The 25,635-nt window shown below is 37.9% G+C and overlaps 2 protein-coding genes across 3 annotated transcripts in view; both read left to right on the plus strand.

The window, feature by feature from the left end:
• Positions 1–13,548, plus strand: part of PYGO1 (pygopus family PHD finger 1) — a 27,493-nt gene extending 13,945 nt beyond the window's left edge. The window contains exon 4 of the transcript XR_006274597.1: positions 13,421–13,548. The gene's annotated coding sequence lies outside the window, so the exon portion shown is untranslated. The remainder of the gene's footprint in view (positions 1–13,420) is intronic.
• On the plus strand, positions 10,204–23,930 carry DNAAF4 (dynein axonemal assembly factor 4). 2 transcript variants are annotated; one of them, XR_006274596.1, is made up of 9 exons: positions 10,204–10,517; positions 13,421–13,568; positions 15,066–15,199; positions 16,654–16,894; positions 17,738–17,883; positions 19,398–19,507; positions 20,661–20,814; positions 21,920–21,994; positions 23,605–23,930. XR_006274596.1 is itself a non-coding variant. In XM_038417991.2 (9 exons), exons 1-9 carry the CDS (start codon positions 10,395–10,397, stop codon positions 23,712–23,714), a joined length of 1,272 nt encoding a protein of 423 aa, XP_038273919.1. In that variant the 5' UTR covers positions 10,204–10,394; the 3' UTR covers positions 23,715–23,930. The 2 variants fall into 2 exon arrangements, 1 of the variants encoding a protein (XP_038273919.1); XM_038417991.2 differs by having other exon boundaries at positions 21,889–21,994.
• The last annotated feature ends 1,705 nt before the right edge of the window (positions 23,931–25,635 follow it).

Genomic DNA, 25,635 nt, shown 5'->3' on the forward strand with positions numbered 1-25,635 from the left:
TAAAGGTCACTTTGTGATATATCATCATTCTTTTAATTAATTTTGATTGTTTATTAATTCAGTAGTTTACAAGGTTCCCCCACTGAGTATGAATTAGTGAAATTCTACTGTAACTGTGCTTCTAAACATTATTTGGAGATGTGTTGTCCTTTTGGTGTATGTGTGTAGCTCCCCACTAATGTTATAGGTTATGTATGAGCATAAAGGGCTATGTACGGCTTGCTTACATTATTAAAGGACCTTCTGCGGTATCTGGAGAATGATGACCAGCGGTGGTTGTACTTTCTCGCACCTTTTACATTGCCTCACTGGGAATCTCCTAGAGGTGTAAAGGAGAATTTGGGACTGTTTTTTCAACATTACTAGTTCAATTCAAAGGCTAACCTTCAGTGTTTCTATTTTTCTTACTGATTTGATGACTTACAGTAGTAATCTCTGCTAAAGTAATGTCTTCAGGAATTTTACCTGTATCTTACTACTTTAATTCTAGGTTTCAGAGTAGCAGCCATGTTAGTCTGTATTCGCAAAAAGAAAAGGAGTACTTGAGGCACCTTAGAGACTAACGGATTTATTTGAACATAAGCTTTCGTGAGCTACAGCATGCATTCGATGAAGTGAGCTGTAGCTCATGAAAGCTGATGCTCAAATAAATCTGTTAGTCTCTAAGGTGCCACAAGTACTCATTTTTCTTTTTTTTTTTAATTCTAATTTGCTTGTAGTATTGAGGTAGAAATTAAAACCAAAACCTTATTCAGATAGCATAGATTTCTGTGGGCCAGATTCTGATCTCTGTTGCACCAGTGCAAATTGTGAAGCTTGTGATGTTACCCCAGATTTACACTGATATAACTGAAATCAGAATTCTGCTCAGCGCCTGAGAAATTCACCAGAGGCTTAGGGACGATGCTTTCTTTGCTAGTTTGTGATGATGTGAGTTCTTCTAGATTCCTAATACAAATAAAAGATTCCGGTGTTTGTTCTTAGAAGTCCACTGGACATTTTACAATCTGGTGCAGGAGTCAGATACTGTGTTTAAAATGATCACAGAATTTCCTGCACCTCCCCTCCCTACTAATTCCAGTATTTCGGAGTAGCCATGTGCTTTCTGCATTTGTTAGCAAAACATTGCCATATGAATGTAACCAAATGTACTAATTGGTTAGCATTTGGGGTGGGCATGGAGTGAAAACCTGTGAGTTTCCACCCAAATGTTTAGTCCTACAAATAAAAGGCATTAACAAATGCCATCGAAGTACCAAAATTAAATAGCTATCATAGCATTGATATTGATGTGGTCTCAGTATTTCTGCTCTCTATTTACAGAGAGCAGATTCATTTGTTTCGAGTGTGTTAGCTAATAGTATTTCAAGTATGTATGAGAAAAAGAACAATCATGTTTATTAGTAGGGTAGTAGGAATGTCACCTGCTTAAAATTAGAACCATGCTAGTTATGGGATTAGGAGGGTTGGTTAGTATACCTGATTTTTGTAATACTCTACATGAAACAATTTGTATTGAGCTATCATGTAATTCTTTCAATATTAGTGTTTTAGGTTGTACTGGTGCTTCACACCAAAATATTGTAAGGATTTTGTAAATCTGCAAACCTGGAGACTTATGGAGAATGGAGGAAGTGGATCAATTCCATCTCCTTTGTAAAATGGCCTCGAATGCTGCTTCATAGAATGACTTCTCAGTAGTGTGGCTGCCCAAGCTTTTTAATTTTTCATCCCAGATGAAATAAATAATTGGAAACTTAATTAAATAGTTGGTAACTCTGGCAAACTTATTTTGCCTTAGACCCCAGCGGTTCTCAAACTCTCAAACCCCCAAAGTGGGTCGCAATCCTGTTTTAATGGGGTTGCCAGGGCTGCTGTTAGACTTGCAGGAGTCTGGGGCTGAAGCCAAAGCCCGAGCCCCACCACCTGTGGCCGAAGTCCGAGCCCCACTGCTGGGGGTTGAAGCTGAAACCTGAGGGCTTCAGGCCTGGGTGGTGGGGCTTAGGTTACAGGCCCCCTGCCTGGGGCTGCAGCCCTTGAGCTTCAGCTTTGCCCCCTCCCCCCCCGGGTGATGGAGGTCAAGCAGGCTCAGGCTTTGGTCCCCCCTCCTGGGGTTGTGTAGTAATTTTTGTTGTCAAAAGGGGGTTGCGTGCAATGAAGTTTGAGAACCTCAGCCGTAGACCATTTTAAATGTGCAAATATTTTATGTACCGGTTTAATATTCTGATATTGTGTTGTAATTAGTGGTAGGATAAGAGGCACTGCCATCTATTGATTAGAGAGATGTGGGTGTCAAAAATCCTATCTTTTGTTCCTGGCTCTTTTTCTGATCATCTTTGTAACCTTAGACAAATCAGTTAACTACCAGTGCCTCAATTTACTTACCTTTATGATAGGATTAATACTGACTCCACAGGGTGCTGAGAGGCTTAATATTTGAAATCTTTAGAGGAGAGACACTATAGAAGTGCCAAGTATTATAACATATTTAGTGATTGCTCGATTAAAAACAAAAGTATAATTTTCACAGCTGCTCAAAGAAGATACTTTGAGCTATCTGTATAAATTTCCGCTTATGCTCCAATCCTGCAAACACTCTTACACGTGTACTTAATTGTAAGCAGGTGAATAGTCCTAATGAAGTCAGTGAAATGATGTGCATGAAGTTAAGAAAAATTCAGAGTGCTTGCAGGATTGGGCCTTCATTTGGACTTCATAATTAGATATTCTTAAATGTATTTCTTGGTTTGAGATGTTTACAAAATCAGTGGTGTTGAAATTTAGCACCTTTTTACATTTTCTGTATTCCAACTTAATAGAAATGATAAATAACTTCTGCATAAAATAACTGTACTTCACATTTATATTTAATATTGCCTGCCTAAAAGTATCTGACATTTTATAAAAAGGTCATGCTTTTTATGTTGTATGTGACTTCAATGACTGTTTCATATTAAAACTAGTCTTTCCTTATGTACTGCTTACATATACCTGTTTTGGGATATCAGTTCAGTACTTTTATACAATCTTGAATGTGTTCCACATTGGTGACATGTATTTTTGCAACAACTTTTTTGTTTTGATTATAAATTAAAGCATGTCTGAAGTAATACATGCATTAGTTCTGTGGTGTGTGGCAAAGTTAAAGTACGTAATTCAAATTGGAAAAAAAGTGTCCAGACTTTGTCCAACATTAACCCTATTGCAAGGGATTAAATTACTATGTAATACAAATTATTTCGTATCATGATGTGTTTTAAACTACTCTATGAAGTATGTGAAACATTACACTTGATGGATTGGTAGCTGGCCTGGTATCCTTGCATAGAATGAGATATGGTAGTTGGCAGCAATTCATGATAACTAATACAGTGAATACTTTTCAAAACACATAGAATTTATGTACAATGTGCCTGATCTTTAAATTTGTTGCTATAAGTGTTTTTGGTTAGTAAGAGTTTCACAGTATATCACTAACAAATGATTGCACATTTGATGGCATATAACAAGTGTGACAATCCCATTACATCATTTTCTATGTGGTTTAAAAATAATTTCATGATTTATTTCTCTTTTGGACATAGATATGAAAACGCAGGCTATTGTAGACATCAGTGTATTTTGAATTTATTCTTGTAATGGTCAAGTTTTATTTTTTGTTTGAGGATTTGCTATACTTTCTTCTTTTAAATCAGAGTGAATTAAGTGTACTGAAAAGCAGAACTCTAAAACAAGGCAATATAACTACCATGCATTACATTTGGCGTATGAGTGTTCTCTTGTTTGCATTGAACTACTATACTTCTCAGAGGCTCATGTTTTTATATAAAAATAAAGGTTCGATTTCAGACTCTAAGAGCTCTTAGGGTTGGAGCAGATAAAGTGCCGAGAGTCATCATTTCTTAACTTAATTAGAAATGTAAGGGAGCTCAGCACCTCTCTGTCCTTAGCATAGAGGTATTAATGTGGGCCTGTATTCTGGCTGGTCCAGGTGTACAACCCTGCACAGCCACCTGCAGAAATTACTCATCCCAAGAGCATAAGAAATACCTCTTTTTCACATGTCTGAGTGTGGCCTATGTTGTAGATTTCTCTTACTCTCTTGTATTGACACATGCTGTAAGTCTTTGAATGATTATGGATTCAGCTCCATGTTCTTATCCTTCAAAGGAGTGTTCCATGCACTCTGATTCATGAATTGCTGTGTCAAAGATAACTAAAAAGAAAAGGAGTACTTGTGGCACCTTAGAGACTAACAAATTTATTAGAGCATAAGCTTTCGTGAGCTACAGCTCACTTCATCGGATGCATTTGGTGGAAAAAAGATAACTGTGAGGGAAAAATGTTTCACAGGGAGAAAGATAATACTGTGACTTAAATTCCACAGGGAGAATTTTGACATTCTATTTGAATTTTTTGGTTCAGGAGAAATATAATTTTAAGCATTACTCATTGTGCTGTATTATATTTTATGAAGAATGAAAGGAAAACCTTGACAATGCCAATGTATGTCTTTTATATTCCCAACCATTCACCTTCTCTGGTACACCTGGATGTCAAAGATCATTTAAAAATCTGAACAACTGTGTAATATACAGAGGGAAATTATACTTCTCATCTCTTTTATATTTATTCTTTTCTTTTAATCTTTCTTGATGTTGGAATCTTCTGTTCTAAAATGAAAAATATAGTTGTGGATTTTTAAAATTGTACAATCCCTCCTACTTGCACGTATAGACTTCGGAGTGGATATTGCATTTCATTATGGCCTTTTGATATTTAGTCCCTTATGCGCATTTTTCCCTAGTGTAATGTTGAATTACTGTAAGGAAGTTACAGATCTATTGCCATTCAGACAGTACATAATATGAGCTGATAAATATTGTTGACATTTCATTTTTAAAACAAAAAATGTTATTCTGTTTAGTAGTAGGTATATCATGTTTATTAGATTATAGGTCTAGCATTGGTAGAAAATGTTTATGGCAGGTTTTCTCACATGCTACATGTAACATTGTTGCATTTCTGTTGTTCAGCTTCAGTTTCTTTCAAAATAAAGCTAATTTTCGAGGGGAGAATGCCTGTTGATTTAATACAGAGAATGCAGCTTGCACAAATTTTAACTTGCCTTGCAGTTATATTGTGAAGATTAATTTGATTAAGACCCAAACTCGGGCAGGGAACAGTGTAAAATTTCACTGTTCTGAGAAGGAACTCTGGCACAGTAGCTTCTGGGGTGTTCAGCTAATGTGGCAACTTTTAGAGAGTGCAGCATGTTCTCTGCAGTCAGCAACCTCCCTGTCCTTGCACGTTTGGGAGAGGTTCTCTCTTGTAGGGGCACAAACCCAAAGCAGTCCTGGAGCAGAGGCTAGAAGGCTTCTTGCAACCTGGGCCCTATTGCCTGCCTGCATAGGGTCAGATGTTTGCGGAGTTCTTTGAACATGTGATGTGCTAACAGTTATTTAATTTATAGCTCTTTCACCCTGCTTGGTCACTGTATTATATAAAGCACTTAAAACGTAGTAAGTCTATGATTTAATAATGTTTAAAATCCCAGTGCTGTGGACGCATGTTTAAAACCAAGGGGTTGGATTCTACTCAAGAAGGCATTACTTAGAATAGAAAGCTTCTCTGGAAAAAAGTTTCAATAAGAAAGGCATAGGTGGATATCTGAAAGGAGCAGGAAGAAGGGGACATCCTATGAAATTCAAAGAGAGCAAATTTAAAATCAGTATTTTTTTCCCCACACACAGTTAACTTGTGGCACTCATAGCCATAAGATGTTGTTGAGGCTGAGAAATTAAAAATTTTCAGAACATTTTCAGAAATATTCAGCTATATTAATAACTAGAAGATCCAGAGTTGTTGTTTTAAAAATAATTTACTATAAGAATTTTGGAAAGGATATAAACTCTACTACAAACCAACCTGTCACTGTTGAGGATTAGGAATAAACTTTCCCTCTGGGTACACTATACTCTGACTACATACATCAGTTTCTTGTTTTTGTCTAAGGAGTACTTGTGGCACCTTAGAGACTAACAAATTTATTAGAGCATAAGCTTTCGTGAGCTACAGCTCACTTCATCGGATGCATTTCTGAAACTTGTTTTTGTCTGAAGCAGCTGGCACATGCCGTTATTAGAAACAGAATACTGAACTAGATGGACCACTAATCTGGTCCAGTATGGCAAGTCTTGTAAGGTTTCACTTCCTATGAGTTGTCATAGCAACAGCTCCATCATCTGGAGAATTAAACCAGAGAGGTGGAATGCCCGAAAGGAAGGCAGTGTCAATGCACATGTACCAGTATGTGGTTCATGAAGGAGGTCTGAAATGTAGCCCATTTCCTCTCTCTCTCTGTTAAAGGATCTACAAACAAGCAGACCTAGCTTAACTTAAAAAAATCAATATTACTTACTTTCTTACTAGTATAAATAATGCTGTTTAGTTTTTGCTTAAATTAAGAGTCCCAGCTCACAAGTAAACAGATCAGAATTTGTTAGATATTTTTTCTTAAGTTACACAGGGAGCTGATTGGTATAAGCAAAGAAGTAGATGCAACTATAATTATAGTTTGTCCTTCTAGAAACTATGCTCTATAATTACAGCATGTTCTTTTTAGGTGAAGAATAAATCATGAGCAGTTTGTCTGTAGTACTTTCATTTTGATTGCATAATTTAATTTTTTTTAAACCAAAGAATACATCTTAGCAACCTAAGCCGAAGACCAGGGTTTAGGATAGATTTAGGACTCATTTCCTCCATGAATGAAACCTCCAAGCTCATGGAAAAAGTGGTGTATGCACCTTGAGTGAACACATCTTGGCTCTGGATAGCTATGTTTTATTTTTATTTATTTAAATGTAATAATCAAGACTCCTGGTTCCTAGCCATCTGACGAGTAGTACAACAAAAATCCCAGAAACATCAAAATAATCATTTAAACAGGAACTCTGCCAGCTAGCCACCTTAATTTAAAAATACAATCTTTCCACCTTTTCCTTATCAGCTGATTTATTTATCTTATACCTATCTCTGTAGCATCCGAAGACCTCAGATTAATGAATTATTCTCACTACACTCCTGTGTGGTTGGGAAATATTTTCATTCCCTTTTTAAAGATGGGGAACTGAGGCACAGAAATATTCAAGGTCCAATCCTGCTCCCACTGAAGTCAGTGGCAAAACTCCCATTTCGTTACTACAGGTTCATGCCCACATGTTAAAGATTATATGGGGAAAAGTTTTCAAGTGCCTAAATCCCTTTTTTCAAAGGTGACTTTGGAAAGTAAGTCCTATTGACTTTCAATGAAGATTTTCCCCTGGACATTTCATTCATGGAACCAGAAATTTAACTCTGATCTCAGTCCCAGTCCCCTACCTTTTCAATGTAAGCAACTGCTGATGTTGCCACAGGTGAATAAGAGGAAAAGGATCCACAGAAAAATCTCTATTAATATTCGGTTCATGATCTGAAGAAGTTTTAGAATCCCTGCAATTCCTGATTATATGTGGATAAAATCAATAACAATACTTAACTCTCATACACCACGTATTCTTTCAACAATCCTTTGAAAATATAAATTACATGACTATCAGAAAACCAAAATCTGATATCCTTAACAAACAGTAGATTAACTGTTTTGTTCTTTTTAAGGGGGGGGGAGAGGGAGAGAGAGCGTGAGTATGTGTGTGTGTATGTAAGGTTGAATTCAATTTCTCTAGGTCACACTAGAACAGGTAAGTCAAAAAAGACTTCCTGGTTCTTTCGGATTTTTGCAACTAACTCCAGCGAACCGTATACTTCTGAGCAACTAAAAACCTACTTGAATTGTAGAAAATCTATATTGTCTGAGATTGACCCTAATGTGTTTGGCCTGACTTTCAAGGGATGTAGATCAGAAGCAGGATATATTTAATTGTTCCCCTATATTAAGCTTCACTTCGGCAGATAGATCTATTATTGTTTGTCTGATGGAGTAGGTCAAACAGCAATCCACAAATTATCTCCCAAGTTTATGAAAGAGAGTGACTCCAAATAGACAAACTATTTAAGCTAATATCTGGAATGACAAGTACAGCCACATTACTTTTTACATGACATCTGGAATTTCCAGTGTATCACTATTCAATTTATCAGCAGCCTTCAATAGTTTTTTTTTTTCCAGAATTTCTAAAATTACTAGCAGTCTATTATGGAAACATACTTTGGATAACAAGAGCTGCATTCCTTTCTCTGCTGCTTTAAGTGTGAGTGATGAAAAGCAGAACTGTGTGCCTGACCTTAGATCTTGGTAAGTAAATGAACCAATATTTGCAGTAGGATTTTATTTGTCAGTTAACCTTTGCTATAGCATTATGGAAAGACCTAAAAATAGTACTTAAACTTGCATTTATTTCCCCCACAGTAACACTTTGAGCCCCATGGAAGGTAAATTTTCATTATTTAACACAAACTGTTTACAGAACATAATAGAGAAGGCTCCTGCCCAAACTTTTTTTATAATCTAAGAGCTAAGGCTTTTATCTTGCAATTTCTTGTACAGTAGAAACACCAGAGTTATGAGGTGACCGGTCAACATACCCCTCATTTGAAATTGGAAGTATGCAATCCAGCAGCAGCAGAGACCAAAGCAAATACAGTACAGTACTGTGTTAAACTACTAAACGTACAAAGGGAAAGTTTACATTTTTTTGATAAAGGAAACTTTCTGTGCTTGTTTCATTTACAGATGGTTAAAAGCAGCATTTTTCTTCTGCATAGTAAAGTTTCAAAGCTGTATGAAGTCATTGTTCAGTTGTAAACTTTTAAAAACCATTTCGAGTTATGAACAACCTCCGTTCCTGAGGTGTTCATAACTCTGAGGTTCTACTGTACGTGGATGGATCCTTGCACCAACTCAGAGCTCAAATGTAGTTAACAGGACTCTGCTCAGGCAAAATCAGTTGCAGGATAAGGGTCTTCTAAGGCCTCAGTCTTGCAACTGGCTCTTCACAGGCATGAGGATCCACCTCCACGGAGCCCATTGCAGGATTCACAAAGTTAATGCGAGCACGATTCACTTAATTTAAGCCCTGATTCTGGAAACAGCTTCTCATTATACACGTGATCGGTTTTGAAAAGCTACAGCGATCACTCAATTGCACCCGAGAGAAGTTTGCCTCATGTTAAAATGTTTAAAAATCCTGGAAAATCCACAATTTTAAACTAGTACGCCATAATTATTTACACGAGTTCATTCCCCAGCTACAAACTGCACAAAATTAAAAATCACAATGTAATAGTGGCCCTGATTCTCTGTTCTTAAATTTTGTGCAGGATCGGAGGGCTGGAAGCTAAAACAGTAGTTTTAGCTTCCTTTGCACCTCATGGCAGGTTTAACTGGTTTATTCTTGGACTCCCCATGGCAGCTCCTGGGCCTTACTCAGTTGAAAATAGCCAGAGTATCTGGCCCGCTGCTTTTTGCAGTTCCTCTGGCTAAGGCGAGATGGGACTTTAAGGGGCTCTGTCAACTGTCATATGACGCTGGTTGATCTGAACTTTTTTTTAAATACTGTGGGCCCAAACGCCCCTTCCAGCCCCAGTCGCTGCTGGAAGTAGGATGATCAGACAGCAAGTCTGGAAAAATCGGGATGGGGGGCGGTAATAGGAGAGTATATAAGACAAAGTCCCAACTATGGGAACTGTCCCTATAAAATCGGGACATCTGGTCATCCTCGCAGAAGGCTGAAGCGAGGGGACCTCTGCCGTCCGCTCCTTTCAGAGCGTGGGAGAGAAGCTCCGTCCCCTGGCTGGGGGAGCGGGGGGGTCGCGTACAGCGTAGGGCGAGAGGCCTGCTGGGGACAGCCTGACACAGCGTACAGGCGGCTTGCGGACAGGTGCGGTCCCAGGGGCCGCGTCTGCCAGCGGCCAGACCGGCCTGCGCGGGGAGGGGCCGCCACCCGGAGCCGGGGCTGGAGGGGGCCCGAGGCCTGGGAGACTGAACAGTTTCTGCCCCAGAGCCCTTCACAGGTGGTGCCCGACCAGGCTTTCCCCTGGCGGCTCTAAGAGCGTTCCGCTGAGGCGGGGGTTGATGCGTCTGGCCACGCCGCTCAACACGCCCTAGCTGCCCGCACACGGGCCTCATTGCCCAGGGCTGGCCTGGGCAGCCGGCGACACCTTGCAGACTACAAATCCCGGCGTGCAATGCTCCCCCAGGGGCGGAGATAGCCCAAAGTCCCAGCATGCAGCGGTGCCCCGGCTGGGCAGAAGTCCTCCTCCCTGGACGCTCGCTGCCCGTATTACGGAACTGCGGGGCCTGGTTCCAAACCCGGAAGTGCTAGGGGGAGGGCCGCGGCAAGTCTGAACCCGCCCCTAGCAACCGCTGCGGGGCGCCCTTAGCCGCGGCGGCCATGCCGGTCTGGGTGCGGGATTACAGCTGGCGGCAGACGGACACTGCGGTTTTCCTCTCCCTGCCGATGCGGGGTGTCCGGGTCACCCAGGCAAACATCTTCTGCACTGACCAGTATCTGAAGGTGGGGCGGCTTCTGCTCTTCTCCCCCGCTCGCAGCCTGAGCAGAGCCCTGCACGGTCTTCCTTACGCCTTCCCCACTCGCCTCTCCGCGGGAGTCCCTAGCCACCGCCGACCTCCCTGTGGGTCGGTCTGGGCAAGGAGGCAGCGCCCCTTCCGCTTCCCATCCTCTCCACCAGCTAGGAACCCGTCCTCCCGTGTCCCTTCCACTCTCATCTGTCTGTCCGGCTCTCCCTTTTGCCGCTTGGACTATGGCAGCAATAGCAAAGTGAACGCGAGCAACGATTCCTGATCGCTGCTGGGCACCAAGCCTGCCAGAGGTCAGGGTTTTGTCACTGATGCTCTTCAACCTGTGCCACCAGCCGAGCAGCCCTTTAAGAGAGTTGAAAGGGATTTGCAGGGGAAAGGTTGAATACAATTCGTTAAAGCAGGAAGGAGAGGCCTTCAGATTTACTGCTTTAAGGTGGTTTCGGAGTAGCAGCCGTGTTAGTCTGTATTCGCAAAAAGAAAAGGAGGACTTGTGGCACCTTCGAGACTAACAAATTTATTTGAGCATAAGCTTTCGTGAGCTACAGCTCACTTCATCGGATGCATCATGAAAGCTTATGCTCAAATAAATTTGTTAGTCTCTAAGGTGCCACAAGTCCTCCTTTTCTTTTTGCTTTAAGGTGGTAGATGTCTCTCAGGCGCAGTGTGTTGTTGTTCTTCAGGACAGACATGCTACTGCAACCACTGTGTGTGTATGTGGATGCTAGTTGGCAGATACAGAAATTAACCTTTGGGAGCTATTTTGGTTTATGTTACAAATATGCAGAGGTGAAAGTAAGCCATAATGCCCCGGTATGGCGTACCAGTAAGAACCGGTGCGCTGAACCGGGACCAGCTTTTCCAGACAGCAATTTAAAGCTCTGGGGTAGCGGTGGGGATTTTAAGAGCCCCGGAGCTCCAGCCACCGCTACCCTCCTTCCCCCCCCCCCGGGGCCCTTTAAATCCCCAACTGAGTCCAGCTGCCACTACCCCAGGGCTCAGGCAGCAGGGCTCAGATGAGGATTTAAAGGGCTCAGGGTTCCGGCAGCCGCTACCGCAGCGGAGCCCCAGGCCCTTTAAACCTCTGCCTGAGCACAGAGCCCCAGGATAGTGGTGGCAGCCGGGAGCCCCCGGGCTCCTCAGTGATTTAAATGGCCCGGGGCTCCGCTGTGGTAGCAGCAACTTGAGCCCTGGGCCCTTTAAATCACTTCCGAGCCCCGGGGTTCCCAGCCACCTCTGCAGCTGGTAGCTTGGGGGTGATTTAAAGGGCCCCGGACTCCCAGCTGCCACTACTGCAGCTGGAGCCTGGCCCTTTAGATTTTGATTTAAAGTGTCCCGGGGATTTAAGGCCCTGCCTCTTCCGGTTGAGGCCACGGCCCCTGCTCAGGACTCTGGCGTACTGGTAAGTCCTCTAACTTACTTTCACCCTTGCAAATATGGCATATTATGTACATAAATGAATGAATTAGACAAGGGAAAAGTGATAGAGAGTTGTTTGTCTTCCCTAAACAAACTACAGTTTACGGGGGGTAAACCATTAAAAACTAAATATTGATTCGTAATATAACAGTATTCTTGTTAAACTGAGCTATGATAGGTGACTGGGGAAGTATTCTTTAGCCACAACTCCTGCGTATCACACTTTAACTACTAACTGAAGCAATTTTCTGGGGGTATCTTTTATCTCCTATTTTTTCTTTATATTATTGACTTAAAATCAGATATAGAGTAGACTCAGGATTTTAAGCCAAACTCCATCAGTCAATGATTTGTAATCCATTGGTCAAATTTCCCACTCATTTACAGCTCCGCAACCCTGTGGCTTGCACAAGAAAAAACGAGGGCAGATTCTGGCACCATTGGAGAGATTTTCAATCACTGGGTGTTAGGCACTTAACTCCTATTGGAAGTCTTTTAATAGAAGTTGGGCATCAAGCTGCCTTTTATGTCTTTGAAAAGTTTTCTTTACTGTAACAAGAAGAAAAATACAACAACATTGTAATCACTGCAATAATTGGTAAATTGTGCATACACTTTTAGTTTGTATTAAACTAAATCTTTTTTTTAAAAAGTACTTGTCAGTGTCCCGTGTTTCTCATTGTACTTTGCTGGGTGTTTTTTTTCACATGATTGCACTTTTTGTGACTACAGTATATGTAATGGAAATTATAAAGCTGCAACTAGTGTTCCAAAGTAGTATATTTTATTACTAGTTTTTGGTATTGGTTAATACCATAAGCATTTGCAAGCAAATAATAATTTGCATTATCACTGCAGCTCTAATTCTTTCAATGTTGTTTGGCATTTCACGCTGTATACTAGAATTTGGACTCGTTTATAAATGTTAATTTTATTTTAATATTTTAATGAGATGGTTAAGCTATTTCAGAGTAGCAGCCGTGTTAGTCTGTATTCGCAAAAAGAAAAGGAGTACCGGTGGCACCTTAGAGATTAACAAATTTATTAGAGCATAAGCTTTCGTGAGCTACAGCTCACGTCATCGGATGCATTTGGTGGAAAAAATGCATAATCTCTCCTCTGTTTTTCCACCAAATGCATCCGATGAAGTGAGCTGTAGCTCACGAAAGCTTATGCTCTAATAAATTTGTTAGTCTCTAAGGTGCCACCGGTATTCCTTTTCTTTTTGGTTAAGCTATTGTAAATGATCTCTTCTACAGCAAATTACAGTCTAGTTAGTGGAGTCTCTCACTCACCAGCTTTTATGATTTTCTTGGTTTATTATGAGAAAACATTTGCTAAATATTTAAAATATACATTGGGGATTTATTATTTAGCCTCAATCTTATTAAACATCTTATTTAACAAAACACTTTTAAAATGAATACACATGTATATTTATTTGCTATTTACATTTTATAGGTAAACGTTCCTCCATTTTTATTTGAAGCCATTCTGTATGCTCCTATTGATGACACTAGTAGTACAGCAAAGATCAGAAATGAGACCATTTTCTTCACTTTATATAAAAAAGAAGTGGCCATGTGGGAATCCCTGGTTATGGAAAACGGTAAGTTGTCTACTGTGGAACATAGATGGACTATTTAAAAGACAGGCAAAAACATACCAAATCCTTTCCCCGCAAGAATTCATAGATACATGAAGTAGCGCATTGTAGTTTTTTTCTTTGTAACAAAGCTCATGCATTTCTTCCCTCTCCAACCTCAAGCCCCAGTTGAACAGAGTAGCAGAAACACATACACACAACAGCAAATATTAACCTAGAAAATCAAAGTTCAAAGAACCTTAACTTTGCCCCACTAGCAACCCTTGAGAAGAACCAGAAACTTAGGCAATGTGAGGCTGTAGCTAACACACAAGTTATTTCCAAATGTAAGAACACATTTTATTGGATTGATTTATTCTTAATGCTAGAGAGTGATTCCTCACTGACATTTCAATGAAAGCGCACCTTTCAGTTTCATCACAAATACTAATGACTTTGGGATTATGAAGAGCCATTTGAACTCCACAGCAGTATACAAACTTGCTTTTGGGATAAATAACAGCAAACTTTCTGCCCTGATCTCCAAACAAACTTTTGCCTCCAAATATATAAGTATTATTTGAAATTTCTGGTTTATTGTATTTAAAATTGCCATAAATAGTCCATAGCTACATAAACAAATCTAAGACCAGAAGTGACTATGTGTCAAGAGTATGGAGCCTTGGAAAGGCAAGGGATCACATTTGATGTCTGAGATATGTGTATAAAGCTAATATCCTAGAGATGACTGCAGATTTAAGGAAAATAAATCTGAGTTTTCAAAACTCATTTTTGTAAGGTTACCTCTTGTATAGTAAGTGTGGAAGTATATGTTGTGTGGAACATGGAATGTTGGCAATGGCTTGGGGCAAAGTAAAGGTTGTTTGGGTGACTTTGGCTGTGCATGTCCATATTTTCCAATGCTTGGGGAAGATGATGTTTATGAATCGTTTTGGGGGAGAGGAATGTATGGGTGTGTTTGAAGAAAAATACCAGGTTTTCTTGTTTTTTTTTTTTTTTGTTTTGTTTTGTTTTCCTCTCCCTGAAATACCAGGAACCTGAGATTAGATAGATAGATAGCTATCTCATTTCATCATTTTCCGTTATTGCTGATTGCTTCTTTTTTGCATTACAGTTATGTTTGACAATGAAAATAAATTAGCTTAACTTTTGTTATAGTTGCTTCCTGTGTCTTGTACTGTACAATGTTTGGATAGCAAGCTCTGTAGAGGAATATTTAAATCCAAACCAAATTATTCTTTGTGAGAATTAAAAAGAAACATTTCTACAGATTATAGGTCTTGTCGAACCTTTATTATAAAACATAGTATTTGTGTTTAAGTGAAGTTTATATTGTCCCTTTTAAAGTTGTGATTAACAGAGGGTTGTATTGTGCACCTGGGTGGGCTACATTTTTGCCACTCTGTCTCAGATACAATAATGAGAGAAATTCTCTTGTCCTGTACACAATGAATAACACATGAACCTCAGTCTTAAATTTCTCAAATGATTTTCTGTCAGGTAACAAAGAGAAAATGCAGAGAATAAGGGAGAATGCTATAATAAAAGCCCAAGAGAAAGCAGATGAAGAGGAAAAATCAAAAGCTGTTACAAAACGAGAACATAAAAAATATGCTCTGGAGGCCACAATGAAGGTAAATTTATATGTGACTCTACAATAATTAAATACAAGAAATATAATCTTAAATAATTGCCAACTAACCTGACAAGTTTGGGGTTAAATATGCTGTTTAAAAATATCTTTTCTAAAGTAGTCTTCTTTATTAAAGTGGCAGGAGAGTTGGCATAACTCTTAATTCCTCTTCTACTTTTAGCTTGGGTATATCCATTGTGAGGTCTGGAAACCATATAGAGGAAAACAGTTATGAAAAAATTAGGACTGTTAACACATTCATTATAAACTGATTTTTTTTTTTTTTTTTTTTTTGGTGAGCTCAGGCAGGTGTTGGTATCTAAAGGGAAATTAGGATTGCAATAATTTGGCACAAGAGGTGAGGTGAGCTCTATATATGAATTAAGCAATGTAGACTCTAAGAAATATTTGATTCACCTTCGTTCTGGACTATAAAAGTTGTGGTATGCAGCTTTTGCCCTACTGCTGATCCTTTGTCACCTACCTCTGTTCTACAATGCTTTCCCTCACAAAAAATGGTAACTTTTATATTTCTTTATTCTCACCAAATTGCTTTTCTGCATACTACATGGAATGACCATTTATGTTAACATTTTGTGTTGTTAAGATATTCATAAAATGCAAGAGGACTGTCAAAACTTTATAGCTTTTAAAAATATATCAAGCAGAATCTTAGAGCTTTCAAGATTGCATATGCAGGAATCACTTTCAGCGTCAGGCAAATGGAGTTATTTCTTGAGTAGAAATGTGTTAGCTAATCTACATGAGCATCTAAGTTTAAGGAGAAGTGGGAAATTAAGAATAATGATTCAAATGAAACTGTACAAATGAAATTTTTACAGCTCTAAATTTCCCTGAGATTCTGAGCTGGAATATAGCTTGGATACTGGGGTAGAACTCTTACTCTCTTGAATAGTGCCATAGGATCTTTTGTAAGCAGAATTGGTCAGAGACTCCATCAAAAGGGTGTAGCAGCTCCAGTAGCAAAGTATTCCTAAGTATCATGCTGGAGGAGTGGTCCATTACTGAATCAAAGGAAAGAGAGTTTACATACTAAGCTTCTATGTATTCTTTGTGAGTCTCCCACCAAGTACTATAAAGCAGCCCAAAGTGCTAAGAAAAATGTAGGTTCTTCAGAATAAAACAACTCAATGAGCATCATACTTTCCTAAATTTTTCTAAGCCTGCCCCTCTAATAATGATATTAAAATATCGTGGCACATGTTTTTCAAGCTCTGTGAGTTATTTTACGTATTAATACATATAAGCCAATCAGTTTCCTCCTTTTCCAACTATTTTTCTAGAATCCCTCAACTCTGTATATAATGTCACATAATAATAATAATAATAATAATCGTGCTGTGTAGAATTGGGAAGATACTTATGCACTCTCATTTCTGTTCTGCTCATTTTCACCAAACATTACATGTTCTAATAGTTCTGCAATTCAAACAGCTAGAAGATACAGAGAGAAAAAGAATTGAAAATCTGAAAGAAGAGGAGCGAAAGAAGGTCACTGAGGAGCTGGAGAGATGGAAAGAAAAGCAGAGAAATGAGGAGAAACAAAGAAAGATACAAAAAGAAGAGGAAATACGCAGAGAAGGGAAACTAATAGAGGAGAAGAAAAAGCAAGAAATAAATAAAGCTAAAACTCTAAATGCAGGAACTTCCAAGACTAGAAGTATATCTACAAGAGGTGGTATTTTGTGGAATACAGTTCTACCTTTTTTATAACCTATATACTATGTTTGTTGTATTAAAAATTCAATTCTTAAACCTTTCTAGGCATTTCTGGAATTTTCTTCCTTCATATCTAGGTATTATACTGAACTACTTATTCTTTTTGACTCCAGTTGGTTTAGTCTCTTGTTTACTTGCTGTCAATGTGTTGAGTCACATAAGGGCAGATTTTGGATCTTAGCATTTTTTTTTACCCTTTCTTTCCTTCCGAACCCCTCAACGTAATACTTCATTACAAATAATACCATTCCATTAAATGCTGCTTCTTAATGCTAATTAATTAGTGATTTCTGTGCACTCCTAAACCACAGAAGTATTGGATTAAAAAAACCTTCTCTCTCATGGAACATAGCTACCAAGTTCCTAATACAAGCGGAAATGCCCCAAACTGTTACATGATATTCAGTGTAAAATATATTGCAAAATGATTGGGTGACTTCTGCATATAGCCTTCAGTGTAAGCCCCCATTTTCCAAACCCCAAATCTGTCCCTGTATCTGAAATTCATATGAAAACCAAAACTGATTTATATGAAACTCAAATTTTACAAAGGTTTTGTACATCCTACAGGAATTGTACGTACTCTGAGTTTACTGTGTATGGCGATATAACCAGCTTGCATAAAAAAGCGTGATTTAATGTTTTAGAGTTATTCCTTCAGGATACAAAACAGAATAACTTGAGGTGCTCTTCTACTTTATAAAACTCTAAATTAGGTCTACCTGAAAATATGATGGGGGAAAAGAGAAAATTAAAAATAAATTTGCTTTCTTCTGTTGTTCTAATTCTATCTTTGCAGCTGGTAGTTCTGAAAATATATTTTCAGGGAAGTTAAAAGAAGAATCTTTCCCTGCTCCTCGATCTGCTGGTACTATTAAAATTAGTTTCACATCTCGGGTGTTTCCTACAGCTCTCAGAGAATCCCGAGTAGCAGAAGAGGAAGAGGTAAGGATATTTTTCCATTTTGCGAGGGTGCTTTCACTGCACTCAGAGGTGCTTGTAGTGCTATTCATTCATGTGGCCAACTACAGTCTATAGGAATGAGTCTTCTATTGCTTTACTAAACCAATCAGGGAAGCTCACATTTTGGTAGTGATACTGTTGGAAATAGAAGTTACAACGTGGAAGTCTTATTCTTGACATGAAACTGATACATCTTTACCAATCTTTCTGTCATTTCATGAAGTCATATGTACTTCTCATTTATTTTCCTTTGTTGAAATTAGTTTAAACTAGAGATATTGTGAGCAATTGAAATGATCACTTCTAATTTAACCGAGATACAAATATAGTCTCTTCTATACTTATGTGGAGTAGTGGTCATCCACCTTTAACTTAAGATAGCTATATCCCTTATTAACCATTTCCTGTGGTTGTAGAGTGCTGAACATTGCTTTGGTCCTTCCTGTCATCCTTTATATATTTCTTTGAGTCCTGTTATATAAATTCCAAGTTTGTATTTCCTATCGATTTCCTACTGAATACGTACAGGTTGCTAAGTTAATTTGAAAAGTAAACTATTTTATATCACTGATCCCTTTTTCCATCACGGATAAACTGCAAATAAGAACCTTGGTTGTACTGTGTAATATGACTATTATGGCAGGGAAGACAATTGAAGTAATTGAAATAATTTATATTAAATGTTGGTCTGGAAAAACAGTCACATTATTTCTTGAAATTGTATTTTTAAAAGAAACATAACGGTACCAAGTTATTATAATCACCTTGAATATGTACTATAAGTAAGGCCCTACTTAATTCGTGATATTGCAGAAATTGTGGATGCCACAATATTTGGCTTCCACTGCAATTTCGACAGCAGGAGGCTGACCATGCAGGAGGCTGACAGTGGGAGCCCCTGTTCTCAGTCCCAGATGGCAGCTGAAAAGACACCAGTTTCCCATTGATTCCTCAATCTTATTTATGTGTAATATTAAATGTTTCCAACTAAATCACTTTTCATCTAAGATGTGATTGTTCGGATTTACAGAAATAGCTTGTTTTTGTTTTAAAGAATTATATGTTTATAGTTGAATTCCATACCAAATTTCACTTCACATACAAGGATGAAATGCATTCTATAAATTCTGTCCTCTTGTGGGGTTAAAATCAATCTAGATTATGACTTTTTTTGGTCTAAATTCACAGTCTGTTCTTTGGGATTCTGTTGGATGAGCATTGATACATTCTTCTTTGTAATCACAATAAACAAAAAACAGTTTAGTAGTCAGGCAGTACTGCACCCTTACTGCTCATTTAGAAACAAAATATATGGGAAAACTTGGAGCTTTTCTGATCTTGAATCAACAGCTAGGTGTTTCTACTAAAAATGGGATAAAGAAATATTTCCTAGATAAGTAAGTGAAAGGATGAAAGCAAAATGAAAACCTAAATCTCAAAAAGTAAATCAAATGAACAAAATGCTAACATGTTGCACACACATCCTCCTACCACAGTGGCTGAATAAGCAAGCAGAGGCTCGTAGAGCAATGAATGCTAATTTTTCTGAGCTGAAGGATTTAAATGAGGAGGAGAAGAACCCAGACTGGTTGAAGGACAAAGGAAAGTGAGTTAAACTCATTCCAAGATATGCTTACAAGCATGTATCAGAAACATAACTACTGAATATATTATTTTTAGGAAGTTAAATGCTGATTCCATTTTTTGTGTAGAAAGTTTTTAGTTTGTATGTTATCTTTCCATGCAGAATTTTATTTTCCATCGTTTTCACTGGATGATTTACAAATAACGTATACACCACATCTTAGAGTTCTAGGAAAAATGACTTATAGTGAGTGTGTGGCTTAGGGGATACTGCACTGGATTGGACTCGGAAGTCTGCTCTGCCACAGGCTTGCAAGGTCACTGGCCTGCTTAGGCAAATCGTTTCCTTCCCTGTGTCCATGTGTAAAATGGGAATAATGATGTTGACCTCCTTTGTAAAACTCTGTGAACTATCGATTAAAAAGTGCTATATAACAACTAGATGGTATATTAATATTATAATATGAGAAGCTCAATCTATTTAGTTTATTTAAGAGAAGGTTAAGGGGGGACTTGATCATAATCTATAAGTACCTACATGGGGAAGAGATTCCTAATAGCAGATGGCTCTCTAATCATGCAAAAAAAAATCCAATGGTTGGAAGCAGATGCTGACAAATTCAGACTAGACGTAAATTGCAAATTTTTAACAGGGAGGGTAATTAATCATTGGAACAATGCACCTAGTGATGTGGTGGGTTCTCGATCACTTGAAGTCTTTAAATCAAGACTGGGTATCTGTGTAAAAGATATGATGAAGCCCAAATAGAAGTTATCAACTTGATACAGGAATTATTGGGTAGGAGTCTATGGCCTCTGTTATTCAGGAGTTTAGACTAGGTGATTGTTATCTGAGAAAAGTCTGGCATTAATGTCTATTAATTGTCTGCACCATATCCATGGAAATACGCTCTGCTTTTCCTGTTCTTCAATGCTGTGTTACCTGACTTTGTCTTAAACTTTTGCCAACCTGGCTGCCAGCATGAAGTTTGAATAGACTGCATCTACATTGTTTATTATGTCATCCAAAATGTCATAAATGATCAGTTTTTAATGGATTTTTTTTCAACTTGTTTGAAATTGTTTGTTTAGTCCAAATTGTTTACAGTAGGTAGGCATTCTCTATTGTATTATATTTTTCCTTGTTTTAAAATGTATTTTTATTATGTTTTCAGCAAAATGTTTGCAACAGGAAACTATCTTGCAGCCGTAAATGCCTATAACCTAGCAATTCTGTTAAATAATAAGATTCCAGTACTGTATCTGAATCGTGCTGCTTGTCACCTTAAATTGAGAAACTTGCACAAGACCATTGAAGATTCATCTAAGGTATAAATGTATTACACATAAAGTAGATTTTTGTAGTTAATCTCTGTATAACATGGATATGATATTAAACTAACATATAGCTAATTTTTCTGTCAAGCAAGAATGTACTTATGGACACTATATAACAGCTTAAGTTTGATACACGGACAATGATGTATCAACATTTTGGATTGTTCAGCCCTAATGATTGATAAAATGACTATTAAAGGGTTGGATTAAAGGAGAAATGATTGGCTAATGATGGTTTCAAAATTTTGTGTTCATGCAGTATAATCGAACAAGTTGGGACTTGATAGATACAGTAACTATATTTTTAATAAAATAATAGTGCCCATCAAGAAAAGAATATAAACAGATATACTTACTCTTTTTTAAAAAAACTTTTAGTGACAAAGGTTTATAGAATATACCCACATAAATTTCATAATCTGTCTTTCGTTCTGCACTTAGTATGAAGAATTAAAAAAAACAAACTCAACAATAATCCAAAAAATTCTCTTAAAAGATTGCTGGAACGTCTCAATATTTGAACAACCACTATTTGAGGAAAGACAGAAAAACTCTATGTTCTGTTATCTAATGGTGCTTCAGCACAATTTGTACTGTGTTTTTACTTTTTTTTATTAAAAAAAAAAAACCTCATTATCTGACACACATGGATATTTTGAAAAAAATGGGCCCCAAAATCATTGCTTGAACTAAGCACTCCACGAGGCTCTAAACTTGTTTCTCCTAGTAACTCTAGTAATGAGATCAATATGTTGTTTGGAGCACGATTTGTGATATTGGACTATGATAATGGAATATATTTGCTGTTTATAAATGATCATTAACACTTTATGCACCAACCTAAGATCCAGATTCCCTATTGTGGGACAAGTTACACTTTTAAAACTGCACTTGCGTTTTCGCATCTGTGCGAACAAATTGTGAATGCAAATCATAGTGGTTACACCACAAACCAGGTAATTAAATGAGAATGCAAATTTTTGTGGGTGTACGTGTATCTGTAAATGGGAGGTTAGACCACAGAAAATCTGTCTCTAAATATCTTGGATATTTTTATTTGTAAAGGCACTAGAATTACTGATACCACCTGTTCCAGATAATGCTGATGCTAGAGTGAAAGCTTATGTGAGGCGTGGGACAGCATTTTGTCAGCTGGAATTGTATGCTGAAGGTAAGAATTCAGGCTCTGAGTCTGCAAACTCTTATGTATGTGTTTAAAAATACATGATTGTAATCCCATTGGGATCAATGGGGGGCTACTCATATGCTTAAATCTTTTCAGTATTGGGGCCATAATGTTTAAAGAACTTCTGTTTTTATTGCCGAGATGCATATATGTATAGTATGAAAAACCATACAGTTACAGTTATATACCGCAAAAAGTGAAAAATCTTAAACTCCCAAATTTTTCCAAAGATATAAAAATATAAACTGTAAATATTTTCTTATGAAGTCATCAGAAACAAGTCTTTTTAAAACATTTTTATTCTGAAATATATAAATTTTTGACAGGTAAAATATTTTCCACTGTATTTGTTAGAAAATCTGTAATAATGGTGTGTATCTAGCTAGCTTTCTAATAATATACCATTCTTATCTCACAAGGCAAAGTTAAAAATGAGGGAGAAGGTATGAGGTAAATTTTTTAAATGCCACTATTTAAACTCGTATTTTTTTCCCTCTACTTTGGTCATGTCCTCTCCTTTTGAATCACTTTGTTGGCTTTTCTCCTACTGTTTCGTATCCAGTTTGAGACTATATAAACCTTTTCACCTCTTACATCTGTTTTATAATTTCTTATTCCCCCTTGCACTCATTATGGCTTTTCAAACTACTCTATTCACAGGTTATGGCTTTGTCCGCACTAGCAATTCTGTCGGTAAAACTTTTGTCAATCAGGGCTTTGAAAAAAACTCCCCCCTGACCGACATACGTTTCACCAACAAAAGTGCTGGTGTGGACATTGCAATGTTGCTAACGCCGCTTGTTGGCGGGTGGTTTAATTGTGCTGTCAGGAGAGCTCTCTCCTGCCGGCAAAGAGCGGCTATACTGGAAACCTTACAGCAGCACAGTTGTAGCGTTACAACTGTACCTCTGTAAGGTCCATAGTATAGACATAGCCTTAGTTTTCTTCTTGCATTCTCAGCTTCATGCCTTCCTACATCCTTTTTCTCCTCTTCAAAATCCACTTCTTCCAGAAATCTTTCTTATTTTCTTCTCATCAATATTCACTGCATCATTGCTTATCTGAATAGTACATGTGTCTATTTTAATTTAAACCCCAATCCTGCAATCGAATCCATGTGGTTGGACCTTAGTGCCTGTGTGTGTACCTAATAACTTCAGTGGAGTACCACAGAGACTCAAGTCTCTGTCTGTGCAGATCCATTTGCAGGTTTGAGGCCTTAGGCTGCAGGCTCTTTAGGGCAAAGAATGTGACAAAGTGAGTTTGCAAGGCACCAAGTAAATATATAAAAGGTTCTGTTTGTGTTTTAGAATAATGTTGTAAGTTTTAATAATAGTTTAAGATTTTAATATAACTGTGTGATATTTCCATTAGAAACAATTGTTAGTCTTATGAAATTATTATTTTCATACAGCCCAAAGTTAAAGACCATATTTTGTTCTGCTCCAAATCCCATTCAGTAAAATTATCTGAAACTCAAGCCGCCCTACCTTTACTTGCGTATAACTTGGGGAAAGTTACTTCCAACTAGCTGTTAAAAAGTATAAATACTTTTGTATATAGGATTAATAATATGCTTGCTGTATTAATATTAGGTCTCCAGGATTATGAATCTGCTCTCAAGATCGATCCTACAAATAAAACTTTAGAACAAGATGCTGAAAAGATTCAACATATAATTCATGGAACTGCACAAGATTCTTAACAAAGGCTAGAATCAGCATGGTGGTGTATTTAACAGGTTGGAATCAGGAAAACCCTTATTTCAAATTCTGCCTGAGCCAGTGAAGTCACCAGACATTTTGTTCTGCGCTCATCCCAGTTATAAAATTGGGTAAAAGAGAAGATACTTCTCATAAGAACTACTATAACTTGGGTAAATATAGAAAGAGAAGAAAATAATACACATTTTATTTTCTTACCTGTTTCCAAAATTGTCATTTGGTTTTTTTTGTATGAAATATTGGCTAGCTTGAATAACAGAACATACTTTACTATATTTAATTTCAAATCTGTTATTAAGTAAACAAATGTAGTCTCATTGATTTTTAAAACAACTTCAGTGGTTAGTCAACATTATTAACTATGTTCATAGTTCTGCTACCAAAGTTAAAGTGCTAATGTAGAAAGGAACAGCCATCAGAACTGTTGTGAAATCAGAAGTCATCCTATTCGAAATATTTCACATAGGACTAGAAATTACATAATGCTCATATTGTATACGAATTTGCCCAAACAAACAACCCTAAAACACTTTCTTAAAAAACTGGAGCCAAAATATTCAAATATGATGCGGTGAACTTTAAAGGCCTGATTTTTTCAGTTGCTCAACACTAGTAGTTCCCATTGAAGACAAAGTTTTCAGAGCTTGGTGCCTCTCAAAATCAGTCTATGTATTTAGGTGTCTAACTTTGAATTTAGGTGCTTAACATCAGGCACACGACTTGGGAAATCTTGGTCTGGGGGAGGGTTAATATAATCCTTGTAAAATGCAGTAAAATATTATTTGAGTGTTAAGCAATGTATATTAAATGTTTCTAACCCATTCAAAAAGATTTGACGTATATTGATTGAACTGACCAAACAGTTACTATGCAATTGTAATTTTGTCAGTAGTAATGCATTTTAAATGAAAAACAGCAAGCCTTCTGTTGGCTAAATACATCTGTAGATCTTTTATTTCATAATGGCATTAAATTAATTTTGTTATGAAGTATCCTATTAATGGATCACTTAAACTTGCCAGAATCTTAAGGTACATCTACACAGCAATTAAGCACCTGTGGCTGGCCCGAGTCAGCTGACTTGGGCTTGCAAGGCTTGAGCTGTGGGGCTGTAAAATTGCTGTGTAGATGTTTGGGCTTGGGTTGGAGCCTGGGCTCTGGGAGGAGATAAGTACACGTGGTTGTGGGAGTGTTAGGGATAACAGGATAGGAGCTTACTTGGCCCTGCTTCAGACTAGGAAGCACCAACAAAATGACTACCTTCCCAAACAAAACCAAGTAGGGCAGCCCTAGAGATGACGAAAAGAGGAGAAGCTGAGAACCCATAACCAGTTGTGGATCCCTGATTCTCCTCCACCCCCAGAGTAGGTTAGAGCAGCCTGTAGGCTGCCTTAATTTGTGCCAACTGATTATGGTCCCTAAAGACTACATCCCAGCTGGATATAGCGAGAACATATTGTTCTCAAGCCACTTTCTCCCTGCTCCTGACTTGCTCCTTTCTACCCCAACATGCTTCCATGCTGCAACAAGGAAAGTACTGAAGCAGGGGTTACACTTGTTCTATGTCCCCTGGGAACTCGCCCATGTCTGGAGAATCCCTAGAGGATATGTGAATAGTTTTTGCTCCCTTAATGCCATCTGCATTGCCTAAATGAAGTGGAACAGATCAGAGAATCTGCCCTCAAAGTACTGATTGTGGTCCTTTGACTTTTTTGAACTAAAGGCTGAACCCTTAGGCTGAAAACATTGGACCCCACTGGATTTGTTAATCTGGCCTGGGATACAGTTATACTTATTTTAAACTTCTGACTGTTATTTCTGAGTATGCTTGGCATTGATGGGGAACACTTATGATGCAATACTTGATCTCATTCTGAATTTCTTAGGTTACTAATTTGTTCT

Source organism: Dermochelys coriacea, chromosome 10, assembly GCF_009764565.3.
Source record: "Dermochelys coriacea isolate rDerCor1 chromosome 10, rDerCor1.pri.v4, whole genome shotgun sequence".
In the NCBI taxonomy this organism is placed as follows: domain Eukaryota; kingdom Metazoa; phylum Chordata; order Testudines; family Dermochelyidae; genus Dermochelys; species Dermochelys coriacea.

Bases quoted from the DNA above. Each gene is read 5' to 3' on its own strand.
- DNAAF4 (XM_038417991.2), top strand. From the start codon at position 10,395: ATGCCGGTCTGGGTGCGGGATTACAGCTGGCGGCAGACGGACACTGCG. The intron at 13,569-15,065 runs GTAAGTTGTCTA...ATTTTCTGTCAG, and splicing joins ATCCCTGGTTATGGAAAACG to GTAACAAAGAGAAAATGCAG. The intron at 21,995-23,604 runs GTAAGAATTCAG...TATTAATATTAG, and splicing joins GCTGGAATTGTATGCTGAAG to GTCTCCAGGATTATGAATCT.